The sequence below is a fragment of the Populus euphratica genome, unplaced genomic scaffold (assembly GCF_000495115.2).
Source record: "Populus euphratica unplaced genomic scaffold, PopEup_1.0 scaffold188.1, whole genome shotgun sequence".
Classification (NCBI taxonomy): domain Eukaryota; kingdom Viridiplantae; phylum Streptophyta; class Magnoliopsida; order Malpighiales; family Salicaceae; genus Populus; species Populus euphratica.
In genome coordinates this window covers 627181-641421 of record NW_011499966.1, presented here as the reverse complement: position 1 = coordinate 641421, position 14241 = coordinate 627181, and the positions used below count along the sequence as shown (strand labels likewise).

At 27.2% G+C, this 14241-nt stretch overlaps 1 protein-coding gene across 1 annotated transcript; it reads right to left on the bottom strand.

Annotated features, from left to right (window-relative positions):
* Window positions 1–219: 219 nt before the first annotated feature.
* On the bottom strand, window positions 220–843 carry LOC105138986 (ethylene-responsive transcription factor ERF109-like). Its single transcript, XM_011045260.1, has one exon. It carries the CDS (start codon window positions 841–843, stop codon window positions 220–222), a length of 624 nt encoding a protein of 207 aa, XP_011043562.1.
* Window positions 844–14241: the final 13398 nt, after the last annotated feature.

The window sequence follows — 14241 nt, the reverse complement described above, 5'->3', positions numbered from 1 at the left end:
TCAAACTTTGACTGACTATTTTCAAGGAAGAAAATCTCAAATCGGACTCTACTTCTACTTCTAATCCTCTCAACAAGACAATAGGCACTATCCAAATGTAAAAGATATAATATAATTCAAATAATATATAAATTCAGGCACAATCCTTACAAAAAAAAAAAAGAAAAGAAAAGGAAAAGGGAAAGTAACCGCCCGACTAGCATTCCTAGCTAGCTAGTTTTAACTATCACCAACCTGACTAGTTTCCCCTACGTCATTCTTTGCTTTGCCCGTCTTGTTTGGCTTATCTTGCTCCATTTCTCGAACTTGGTAGTCAGATCGTGGAAAATTAGTTATGGCTCTAATTCCACGAAATTCTATATTTTTCTTATCATAAGCTCTAGCAGCATCCTCTGCATTATCAAAAGTTCCCAGCCACAAACGAGACCCCTGCCCTGGGTCCCTTATCTCCGCCGCCCATTTTCCCCACGGCCGCTGCCTGACTCCCCGATACTTGTTCTTCCTCCCTTTCCCTTTACCTGTCTTCTTTGTGGTGCCCTCATTTCCTCCTCCTCCTTCTTGGTCAGTAGTACCACTGGAGAAATAGACGCAACCAAGGCATTGGGAGGTACTCAATTTGCAAACCGGACACGTCTCAGAATCTGAAACGTAAATTATGCTGCTCCCCCCTCCCACATTACCATCATCAGCCGCTAGGATTTGCTGTTGGTTCTGGTACTCTATTGGGCCGGTAGTACTGCCATGATCAATACCACCTGAGATTACATGCTTAAGAGCTGATACTATGGCGTTGTGTTCGTCTACTCGTCTTTGAACCAAATTGTTCGACGAGGAGGCATCCATTTTATTTTGTAGTATTGTACCTTTTTCTTCTAAGTTGTTGGATTTCGTAGATAAAAAGAAAAGTTGGGATTGTATGTTTCAAGGAAGATGACGTGAGGAAAGTTTTGAATGGAAGTGATGGGTATATATTGAGAGAAGAAATGAGCAGACTCCGGCTGGCCTGCCTGCGGAAACAATCGCGGCACGTGGAGAAACAAAACTTTATAGGGCCCACTTGTGACAGTGTGTCTCTTAGATGATTTATGTTGGCATAGTAAACTAAATACAAATAGTACACTGACTTTATGGGCTATGACTTCTGAGGCAACCTAGGACAACGGTGAAAGTGATGGTGTCTTAACGTCGGGATGCTATGTTCCTACGGGTCACAACTACACAAAAAAAGTTCAACAAATCACTTGTTGTATATTCCGTGTGTAACATGTGTGCATTTACATGCATGTTTTTATTAACCTACATGTTATGCAGATAATGTATTGTAGATTTAATTGTATTTATAATCATATATTGAAGACAACTCTTAATATATAATAACAGATTAAGCTATTCATCCTCTCTATTTTTAGTTTTTTACTATTTTTTTATTTACATTTTTTTTTATCTATATGCATAGGATTGCTTAGCATCATGTTTGAGAATCTTAGCATAAATTTATAGTTGAGAGGATTTTATTATTTCAAAATTAATTTTTATATTTTTATATCAATGGTATACTAAAAAAATGGTATACTAAAAAAAGGATTCCTTTGAGAGTATATTGAAATATAATGGTTTATGTACTTGATTTTAGGTTTTAGATAACAATAAAAAAAATCATCAAAACTATAAAGAAAAACTTATTGATTAATCTTTTGAAAAATTAAAAAACCTCTTAAATCATTATTAAATAAATATAATAATTGAAAGGAAAATAGTAATTGTGAGAATATAAATTCTAAAAAACTCGATAAATTGATATAAATCTGGTATAAATTCCTAAACAAAAGCATGTACACTAGTAGGTGATGCATGTGCACTAATAGGTTGTATGGAGGGAATAAGACATATGGGCAATATTGAGTATTTAAGGTTTGTTTTGGATTGTGGTAGATATTGTTTTGTAAAATGATTTTTGTTTGAAAATATATTAAAATAATTTTTTATTTTTTAAATTTAGTTTTAACATCAACACATTAAAAAGATAAAAAAATATTAAAAAAATTATTTAAAGCTAAAATATATTTTAAAATTTTTGAAAAACATGGATGACAAACAATACCTCTCTTTAGGACTTGGTGCACTTCCTTCTCATGTACACAATTGTTTTCATCATCTATTATTTCATGTGTAGCATTTATTTGCGTCTCTTTCCTCACATGATCTCTTCACATTCTTTCATGTATAAAGATTTTTAATACCTTAAAAATAGGCTTCATGAAATTTTCAAAAGGCCTACAATTAGAGGAGCATGCCCATCAACCCCACGTAAAAAAGCTTATGTATGTAACCAAAAAATTAAAAGGTTTAAATACAACTTCCCCCTCTAAAAAAGATAGTGCTTCATAGGCAAGTGCACACTAAACCCTTTGCGAGAGTTTGATGCACTCATTTCCTATATTTATATTTATTAGTTCCTTCTACTTTCTACGAATGTAATTTTTATATCCTGGCCCATGATATACTCACATTGACATAGATTGTATTGAGATTATAATTATAGAATAGGTAAAAAGATAAAGTTCATAAAGAAATTTGGAGACATTAAACATCTAATTTAACAAAAATAGTCATAATTTTAGATTTTATTATTAGATCATGATTTTTTTTAAATAATATTGTAGACTTAAGTGTATAAGGAGAGCGGCCTACTCTAACTAGACAAGTTTTAATTTTTTTTTCAAATCAGACTAATTTTTTTTGTTATTTTAATTATGATTTAGTTATTTTTTGATTTTAATTACTTTAAAATGTTGCTTTTGTTATTTTAATTATTCTTTAGTTATTGTTGGATTCTAATTACTTTTTGCTACTTAGCATTATATCCTTTGATTAGGTCAGTTCTAAACCTCTATATAATTAATTGATGTATTATTTTTTAATTAAATTATTGAATTACAAACTTTTTCAAACAAAATATCAAAATTTCTCTTTATTGCTCTACAATCTTGAATTATAATATTAGGGCTTGAAAACCCTAATTTTTATTCACGCTATATATCATATATCATGTCACACATTAAATTTCTTTCCTCTTATGTCATGTTTCACAAAAATCATCATGAAGCTATACAAGGATAAGTAAAGTCCATTGCTTATTGACAAGTTAACTAGGAGATGATTTGAAATGTTTAGAGCAAGGTTCATAGAGACCACACCTAATGAGGTCTTTAGCTTTTTTTTTTTTCCGCATCCTTTATAAAATATTTGACATAACCCCTACCAAAAATTATAAAATATATGAAAACATCTAGATAAAATATTATAATAATCCATATTAATTTTTTTTTTTACTTTCATCCTTAATTTTTTTTTCAATTCTAGCCTTTTAGGGAAAAAACTAATCACCAATTTATTATGATTCTTTTAGAAAGAACAAATTCAACAAAACAAGACCAAAGTATAAAATAAGGAGAAATCTCAAGGAAGATCTATATTTTTTTAATTTTTTTTAATTTAATATAAAAATTTATTTTCTTATTATTTCAATCCCTCAATTTAGGAGAAGAGGAATAAAGTCACTTGAAAACTAGGAAGAAGAGATAAAGTTATCATTTTGGCCATATTTTAATGACAAGATGTCAATGAGATTTATTTGATGAAGGAGTGTTCGATTGAGGTGTTTATTTTAATCTTTATTTGCTTAAAAAAATAGATCGAGGGTGAGAAAGAAATTTTTTTCTAATTTTATTTTGTATTTCTGAACTATTTTGAGATTTTTAGATTGATAAGTTGATATATATATATATATATATATATTCTAAAGTATTTATTAGGTATTTTAGGTGGAAATAAATTTTTTTTATATATGAAAAAACTCCACTCCTAATTTTGTGGCCGTCACTATATATGATGGCTGGATTATTACAAAGAAACGACATCTCATTTTTCTTAATTATTTTAAAAAAATATGAATAGATGACATGTATGAATCTTTGACAAAGAAAAAAAAAAAAACTTATGCGTGCAGGTTTGAACTTGCATCCCAATGCACATGAACTTTTGTTTTATTAGGTTAGGCATACTAGGAAACTCTGTCCTAGACGTCCAATCCCAGTTTACATAAAAAAGTTAAATCTAGATTAGTTAAATAAAGGTATGGGATATCTAATCTGGGGGTATTTAATTTTAATTAAAACTATTTAAAATAAATAAATTAAACAAATAATGATATTTTTAAATATAATATAATTTTTATGTGGTTTTTTTTTGTAAGATTATAATTTTTTTCTTATATTAGCAGGTATTCTTTCTTAAGATTATAATATTTTATTTTTCTTTAATTTTATTTAATAATTTCCCTATGCATGTTTATTTTTATTATTGTTTAATTAAATAAAGAATTAATTTTAATAAATAAATTTATTAAACTTAAGAGGATCTATAATCCATGTTACGAGATTAAATATCTTAATATGCATTTATCTCTTAACTTTCCAACTTATTTTTTAGTAAGAGTTAATATATATATATATATATATATATATATATATTTTGCATACATTGGTGCATATGGTTCTAAATTTATTTAATTAAATATATAAATTAGTTTTTCTATTTGCAATAAAGTATTTTTCCTAATTTCAAAAACACATTGGAAATGCTTGTATATTTATTTTTTGACATTAAAAAATATTTTAATCCTACCCATGGTTAAACACAAGTCGACTAACTAAATTTTAAAATTTTACTTGCAAATAGATAAAACATTAGTAATGTGTGTATTTTTTTCTTTTAAAAAAAATCTCACTCAACTCGTGATATGATCAAAAAATTAATGTTTTCTTTCAAGTATAAAAGTGTCGACTTTAAGTATTAGTTAACCCGACACACAAGCAAAACCTAGCATATATGTTGAACAAGTATAACAAAGTTATGATTGCTCATTTTATATCTCTTATTATACCATAAAATGTCATAAATTAATGTTTTTTTAAAATAATATTATTTTAATTTTTTTAAATTAAATTAGATATTAACTGAATCAACCAAGTTGAGGGTTGACTTATCAAGTTAATTCTTGGTTAGGTTAGTGTTTATATATATATCCGAGGCCATAGGAGTTTAATAAAAGTGGGTGAAATGGACTTGGAACAACTCTCTCTTAACAAGAACACTGCTACAAGAATAGTCTCAAACTTACAAAGATTTTTTTTCCTATTATACCCTCAGTATTTGCTTTAACATTTTTTTTTTATTAAGGATTGTCTACTCTTATTTCGTTTTAGCTCTTTTTTATTGATATTTCTACTTTTAAAACATTATTTACTTACAACATATTTTCATCTCTCTAGTTTACACAAATCATAGATCAATGATGATTATTAACCAATATCTTAATATATGTTAATAGAATAGATTAGAAAAATTCATAATATATTCATTAATGTGTTATAACATATATAGAAGTGTTGCATAAGTTATGAAGATTTACGGGAAAGGAAAGACTTGAATGTGTCCTTCATTATTTGTCAACTTATTTTCATTTTTGAATTTTTTATTTTGGAAATAATATATATAAAAAACCAATTTTTTTTTGTAATTTTATTTCTTCCCAATATGAGAACATGTCTTAATTGGAGTTATTAAACTATAAGCTAATGTTAAAAATGTAATTCTTTATACAAAAATATGTTTATTGGAAATATTTTTATATAAAAAGGAAACAAGTTTGGTAGAACCATAACATTATATATATATATATATATATATAATGTTATGGTTCTACCAAACTTGCAAGATCTCGATGATAAATGATACATAATTGTCTCCTTTTTTTTTCCTACTTTTTTGTTTATCAATGACAATATTGTAGCCAAATTCAAAAGATTGCAATTGTCTCATCTGAGAAAGCCACCCTAATTGCATCATAGGGGAAAAATGGCTCATTTGGTTAATTACTATTATTTTGTACATGTTATCAATAATAGTACCATTTTGTGGTGTCAAAATCAAATCTTAATTAGAAGTGACTAGTTTTATTTAATGTTAATTGATACATATATTTTTATATATTTAACGTATTTTTTCATATATCATTTTACGAATTCTTCACTCTCATAAACCTTAGATATTCACATTATCTCATATGTACTTTTGTTACTTTTTGGACAAAATATCTCTACAATCATAAAAATAATTAAGAACAAAAAAAAAGCTTTAAAAGCCATGAAAAAAAACATAAAAATATTTAAAACTGAAAAATATAAAAACCCATTACAAATTTTATAAATGTGAAAAAAAATAAAAATCATATCCACAAAACTTCATAAATATATAAATATGTCTCTGAAGATTAAATATTTTTTTCTTAGATATAGATTTTCTAAAATCCAATGTCTTTTAATATATTTTATGGGTTGTTTCAATTTTTTATGGATGTTCCAAGTTTTACATTCCTAGTTTTTTCTTAAAATTCTTTTGGTGGTCTTCAAGTATTTATAAATGAATTTTTTTATGTTTTGGAATTTATGTTTTTTTTTTCGATGTTCTAAGGGGCACTTTGGTCCAAATCATGGCAAAAGGTATAGGGAATAAAATATAAATATACTAGAACATATGAAAATGAAAAATAATTAAGTACATGAAAAAAATGCTTTAAATATACAAGGATAGATGGATGCAAAATCCCTTTTTATTTATTTTCATTCAATTGTTCCTATAAAAACCACAGGCGCCTGATTTCTTCATTTAGGAGCAGTTTTCTTTGTAATAAGTACTCCTAACAGTAGCAATTGCACGTGACATTTTCAAAATTTAAAGAAATTTGGCGAAGAGGGTGGCGCCGCAATCGCAGCGGTTATTTTTGATTGAGCCGCAAGAACTCATTCACATTTGTGCTTCTCTTGCTGTCTTCATTTGTCGCTATTTGCTAAGCTGGCTGGCTGGCTGCCTTCCTTCCACGGAACAAGTACCATGCAACACGTGTCCTTAAAATATCTGGTCCTTGTATAATTCCATTCGTGTCATCCTCGGTACATATTGAAAATTTCATGCGAGAGGCCGCTATTTCGACGTTGACCCATTGTCAACTGGTCGGTTGGGGCTGGGCTAGCGGCGTTTGCTGTCCTAAGTATCTTTATGTTGGTCACATGATTATTTTTTTAATATAAAGTATTGTGTTGCCCTTTCGGACACCACTATAATCGTGGAATCCTCCGTACATACTGGAAATTCCATGCGTGAGGCCGCTATTTCTACGTTGACACATCAATAGGTCGGTGGGGGCTGGGCTAGCGGCGTTTGTTATCCTAAGTATCGTTACCATGGTTTTAAATATCAGCAGTTACTTAACATCCGTTATGTTGGTAATGGACTGGACATGATTAATTTTTTACATAAAGTTTTTTTATGCATGGTTGGATAATATAAAAAATAATTTTTATCCTTTCCAAAAACTATTTTAGTGAAGAGATCTTAGACCCATTAAAGCTCAAAGCGGGTCTTGACCTCATTTTTTAGATTAGAAGTTATTATTTATTCTTATATCTTTTAACAAAAAAAAATATTAGAAGGTAATAATTGCCATCTTTCTATATTTTTAGGTATTTAAAAGTTTTTAAATAACCTATTATATTTTTATTTACATTAATTTTATATAAGAGAGATACTTATCTCTTATTAATATTGTGTAAGAGATACTTATTACTTATTAATATTATTAGGAGAAAATAACATTTCAACTCGTTTATTTAAGCAACATGACGAAGTTTAGAAGCTTTATAACTAACCCAGGGTTCATATATTTTATATTCTCTATTCATACTCTTATTTTACAAAGCATTTGTCATACATAACTAAAAACAAATACTTTTGTCTTTTAGAATTTTAAAGCACATTCTCTCATTTGTTGCAATTTCTTATTAAAAATCAATGAATATATCATTGGAGAGTCATTAAATCTCATAAAAAAAATATTTTATGAGTGTTGAGTCTTCTATCACTAATCATCTATTTCTTAAACTTTAAAGAAAGGAACATTAACATGAACATATAATCACCCTTTATCCAAACACTAAAAAAACCATAATTCCTATGCATATTAAATTTTGAAACATTATCAATAAGCTTGTCCAATTTTTTGCACAAAAGTTAATCTAGTTGACCTAGATTAACAAAAAAATAAAAGTGGTTATTATTATTAACAATGGCTATTTAACCTAAACCCGATAGATATGGACCCGACCTAGATGAGTGAGTAATTTCTAGACTCAAGGGATAATAAGTAGGGTATGGATACTATCAAACCCAATCTGAAACCCCGCTTCAACCTAACCTGGAATATATAATTATATTATATAAATATATTTGTGAAATATTTAGATGTTTTAATATAATATTATATATACATACCTTAATATTGATATAAAACACACACACACAAACACATATATGAATAATATTTGTTTTATTTTTTAAACGTCTCATGTGTAAAAAATATTACGCAATCTATATGGTAGAAATAAATTATTAGTTAAGATAATGAAAAAAATTAATATTGAAATAAAAAAATATAACATTTTAAATTAAATCTTATCTACTTCCATTGTGATTCTTCTAAATACAAATAGCAACAACTTTTTCAGCCTTATCCCAGTAAAACAATTTCCTTACACGTCAAATTTTTGAAAGAATTAGTCCATTAAAGTTAAAAACCAATTGAATTAAAATAATAAAAAAATTAGAAACATGAACTAACCTTAAACTTTCTGAACCATGCATCAGTCATAGTTTTCATTCAGAATTTTTGGAACCATGACTCAAATTAAACAATGACACTAGCATCAATGATTTCATCGCCGATCTTATTATATGAGCAGCCTCCATGTTTGTAAACTTGAAATTCTATTTATTATTTGAAATTAATTATTCAATGTTGTTTCCTTTTTAAATGTACAGGAAAGGCAAACAAACTTACTTTGAGTGCTCGGGCTTCCAGTGAGCAATATATTTCTTAGTTCATACATCCTGCTTAGAATGGACACCCCCTCTACAAGGTGGCATCGCACTCGATGAGTGTGCTTTGAGAAAGGGTACATTTGTCTTAAACACATATTCATGGTCGACACTTAATGACTCATGATAATAAAAAATGCTACTAAAAGAACTAGCAACACTCCTATTTGTATTACACATTAATGACTTTTCTCTTGTCATCTACATAAATTAAAGGATTAAAAAAGATAATAACATTTCTATTTTTAAAAAATTCAACAGCATCTCACTTATACGAGAGACTACCCAAAATTTTATTACCTGCAAATACGCATTGATAAATAGGTCACAAACTAATTTATTTTAATTTATGATAAGTCCTTATTCATATCTCTTTATTTGTTGATTACGAAAGAGAGAAGAAGATGAAAGAGAAAAGAGAGGAAGAAAACATATCTATATATAGAGAGAAAAGTGCAAAGAGAATAGAGGAAAAGAGAGGAAAAAGATGCTTTTCTTTTAAAGTTAGGAATTTTGGTATTTTAATTGGGTTTTTTTACTGATGGAATTACTCATGGAAATTTAAAAAATTATTAATTTTTAAATTTCATTTGTAATTAAAAATTAAAATTTTCAATTCAACTCGAAACTTTTTAAAATGTAATTTTTAGAACCCACTAAAAAGAACCAATAAAATTTCAATTCGACAATGATTTTGTCTATAATGATTAGTGGCATAGTCCTCTAATTTTTCTCTAACTCTCTGAAATGTTCTAACATAATTAGTTCATAGGTGATTTTCTTTGTAATAGTTAGTGACATGGTCATGTAATTTTTATCCAACAATTTGAAACTTTTTGATGGAATTAATTAGTTGATGATTCTATTTGTAATGGTAAATGGTTATGTAATATTTTCCAACTTTCTAAAACTTTCTGATGAATTTAATTCATCGATAATTCTATTTGTAATGTTAATAGCATAGTTATGTACTTTTTATCAAACTCTCTGGAACTTTCTGATGCAATTAGTATGTCGTTAATTTTGTCTGTAATTTACAACCATCAATGATTCCATAGGTATCATTAATTTCTTTTCCCTAGTATTTTTTATATTTCATATCTATCTAGCTTACAAATACAGTGAAATCACAATACAATAACATCATTTTTATTTATTATAATAAAATCACAAAAATAAATGTTTCGTTCACATGATTATAAAGAGACAACTAGAAATATTATGTTAAAGTCAATTTCATTAACCTTTGATATTTTAAAAATTAATTAAATTTATCTTCTTCTTCTTTAATTTCATCATCATCATATCCACCATAACCTTTTATATTTAATTATTGCTCATCGATATCATTATCTTTTTTTACTTTTGTATGTACACTAATTCTCAATATATCATTTAACTCATCAGCATCAGTATCAGCATTAACATCAATAAAAGTATTCTTAATGACATGAGAATTTAAATTTTTTTATAAGTTACTAGACGTAGTAACTTAATATGAATCAAATAACTCATCAAGTTGAAAAACATCATCTCCGTCAATTACTTCATCGTTACCATTATGAACAACTTGGACATGACCCCTAGGTTTGATTTTCACTATGGATAACCAATAAATTCTAGAATGATACATTCTAAAGGAAAAAAATGTTCGTGCAATAAACTTGTTGGCATTGATTGGTAAAAACAAAGACATCTTTGATGCTATGAATTAATTTTGACCAAATCATTATGGTGATTTACCTTAATTTTTCTATGTGATATCATACTAATAGCATTTGAATAAAAATACTATATTATACTAGCTATGATATTGTAATTCAATCACCTTTTCTAACTTCTTATAATAATCAACTTCAAATTCATTAGAAGTTGATCCATTAATATAAACTTCATTGTTATATGTTTTTCTACCCTAACCATACTTTTCAATATGAAATACATATTCATTGATAAAATGCTTATTGTAGCATTTTATCTATATTTCAAGACCTAAACATAGTAAATTTAAACTACTAGTAGCATACCCTTCAAATTAACAAACCTGGTACATGATTACAACCATTAATAATTATATAATAATATATCATGAAATTAAGTGTTATGAAAGATAAGAATTATTAAGAAGTGCTTACATATGTTTTGAATCACGTGGTAAATCATTAATCTTGTAATTGAAAATTTTAAGATTCAGTCAGATGTGAATTTTTAGATAGTAAAAATTGATGATGTTGACTATGAGAAATTATTCAATTTATTAGTTTATGAGAGTATAAGAGAAAGATTGTTTGAAAATAACATGTTAATTATTATACTTATTGTATAAAAAGTCTTCATTCATCACAATTAGATAACATATAATTATATGCATATCTAAATTCGATTTCTATTAACTATCCTTCCCTCACTATATTTCTTAATAAAAGTCATCTAGGATAGGAAAATGTTGACAACTTTCCACTTAAAGACACTTTCCCCTCGCATATTGAAGCCTCAATATACATTTTATTTTTAACTTCTTAAAGTTGAACAAGTATCTGGATAGAATTAAATGAATGTTTTAAAATTTTAAAAAAAGACTAGAAATTTAATTAGTATACATCCATCCATACTAGACAACGTTCAAACTTTTGCCTTAAATGATAAATATATGGGTAGATAGAGAAAATATGATCTCAAGTTTGAAGATTGCATGAATGATATTTGTTTTAAGTTTTTCCATATGTTAGGTATGCAACTTGTTAGAGAATATATCTATAAAAAAATGAATGATCTCCATGAGTGCATCTCATATTCCATTTAACAATAAATCTTGGTAAAAAGGTAAAATAAGTGTTTGTATATATACATGACAATTATAATTCTTCATTCTATACAATCTACAATCCTTTAAATTCACCAATTTAGATATATTTGAAGCATGTCCATCAAGAAAACATAGAGTCTTAAACCATTAGTAGACAAGTAATTGTGCATTCTTGTATAAGGCGAAGTTGGCTTTAGGTTTTACAACCTATGACCCATAATAAATTAACTTAATATTCTTATGGTGATAAAATAAAGGTATATTAATTCTAGCCTTCATGTGATCCTCTATCTTTTCTTTCACATTCATCATTATGTTAAAAATATTTTCAAATACATTTATTTTTATATATATGACATCCACATTATGACAGAAAAGAGTAGTCTTTCAATTAGGAAGCTCCTAAAAAAATACTTACCTAATTTTAGGTCACACCAAAACCAACCCTCATACACATTCCTGATGGCAAGTTGTAAATCATGAGTATCACCAGCTAACAAAAATAAACAAATGACTCGAATGAATTGAATCCACCTGTACATAACCTAAGACTTACATTATGCAATTCGATTAAAAAATAATGATTCACCCTATTAAAATACTTTTATGCTTCACCATTAGAAGGGTATACCATAACTCCATCCACTGCATATGAATGATGACATGTTTTGTAAATGATACTATGTCATGGCTCAACAATCTTTAAAAATATAAATAACCTTTTGCAGTCCATGAGTGATTAAAAAATATCTAAGTCTTTTATGTGCAATAAGAGTCCTTCTCCTACTAGTTCTAGTTTTAAACCAAGCATGCACACAGGTTCTATACTTAGTCAAATCTGTATTTTCAAGGTAGTACAACATGCAAAAGTTTGGACATATGTCTTTTCTTGTATCCCAGGCTAAAGGGTTTTATCATGGATTTAACAATATAAAAGTTCTATTTAAGTTTATTCCTTTTAGGTAAAATGATTTTTGTTCATTCAATGATTTTTTCGTAACTAGCCTTACTCAGCCCATGATCTGACTTAATAGTGAATACATATGCAACAACCAATAATTTATTGTGATTTGTGCACCTGCCCCATAATGGTTCGTCAGAATCTTTTAAAATATCAAAAAACTTGTCGCGTTTGCATTTTGTTATTCATCGATGATTGAATATTCACTTTTATAACCTTTATTCATTTTCATCACATCTATAACCATACTACTATAAGGATTACTATTATCATCTACAACTTAATGCACGTTGCTAGAATTAGAAGTTGACTCAATCATCCTTTCTACTATGGTATCGTAAGGGATATATAGTTCTCTGAGTGTAAACAAATACAAATATTTTTCTATAAAATTTTTTTTAGAAGATGCATTGTAACAACATTTAGATCGAAAAACTTTTTATTCTTACTTCTCTTATATGGACATCTAATACCGCCTCCACTAATATTTTTGAGATTAGATAGTGCATAATTAATAAAACCCTTAACCTCATTATAATAATTCATTTAGTGCAACCTTTCAGGTAAAACATGATATATCCAAGAATGATTATCCATTACTTATATAAAACCTATATAGAATATTAATGACAACATATATTAATTAATTATGGGAACTAAACAAATTATCAATATCCAACTAATTAGTTATCATTAGTTTAACTCAAAGTTATTTAATTTATTTTAATAGTACCCTTAAATCAATTTGAATTTTCTACAAAAATTCAAATTCCTCTACATTTACCAAAATTTTCAACTGAACAATAAAAATAAAAAAAATAAGATATGTGCCCATTAAATAATCTATTATTTATTTCATTACAAAACATTTAGGTCACAAAAATCAAACTCAATTTCATCAAATTACAAACAATTATAGTTTTTCAAAATCTCTAACAAATACTTACATGTACAAATCATATATTCATGCATTAAATTTCTATGAGAAAAAGCTATAAAATAAATAAACACATAAGCAAACTACATATACTACATCAAATGCAAAATAATAATAATAATAATAATAACATTTAAAAAATGAGTTAAAAAATAGGTAATTTTACTTACTTGATGTTGGGAATCTATTGATCTCGAACATAAATGTTGGCAAAATGAGTATCGGAGTGACCAAATTTGTGATGATGTAAGCCTGATTTGTGATAAAATAGGAGAGTTGTTGTTTGCTATTTTTTTATAGAAAAAAATAGAAGAAGAAGAAGAAATGAGGGAGGGAAAGAGGGGTCAATTACATGATTATAATTTAAAAACTACTAATGGATTAACCAATAAATATTAGCAAAAAGTTTATTTCTTCAGTAATGTTGTTTGTAATAATGACATTTCATTTTTTTCTTTTTTTCTCATTCCTTTATTTTCAATTGTGATTTCATCAGTATATACTGATGGATGATTAGTACTTAAAAGTGCATTTTTATCATGG

Excerpts from the sequence above, each read along its gene's own strand:
- LOC105138986 (XM_011045260.1), bottom strand. The coding sequence starts at position 843 with ATGGATGCCTCCTCGTCGAACAATTTGGTTCAAAGACGAGTAGACGAA.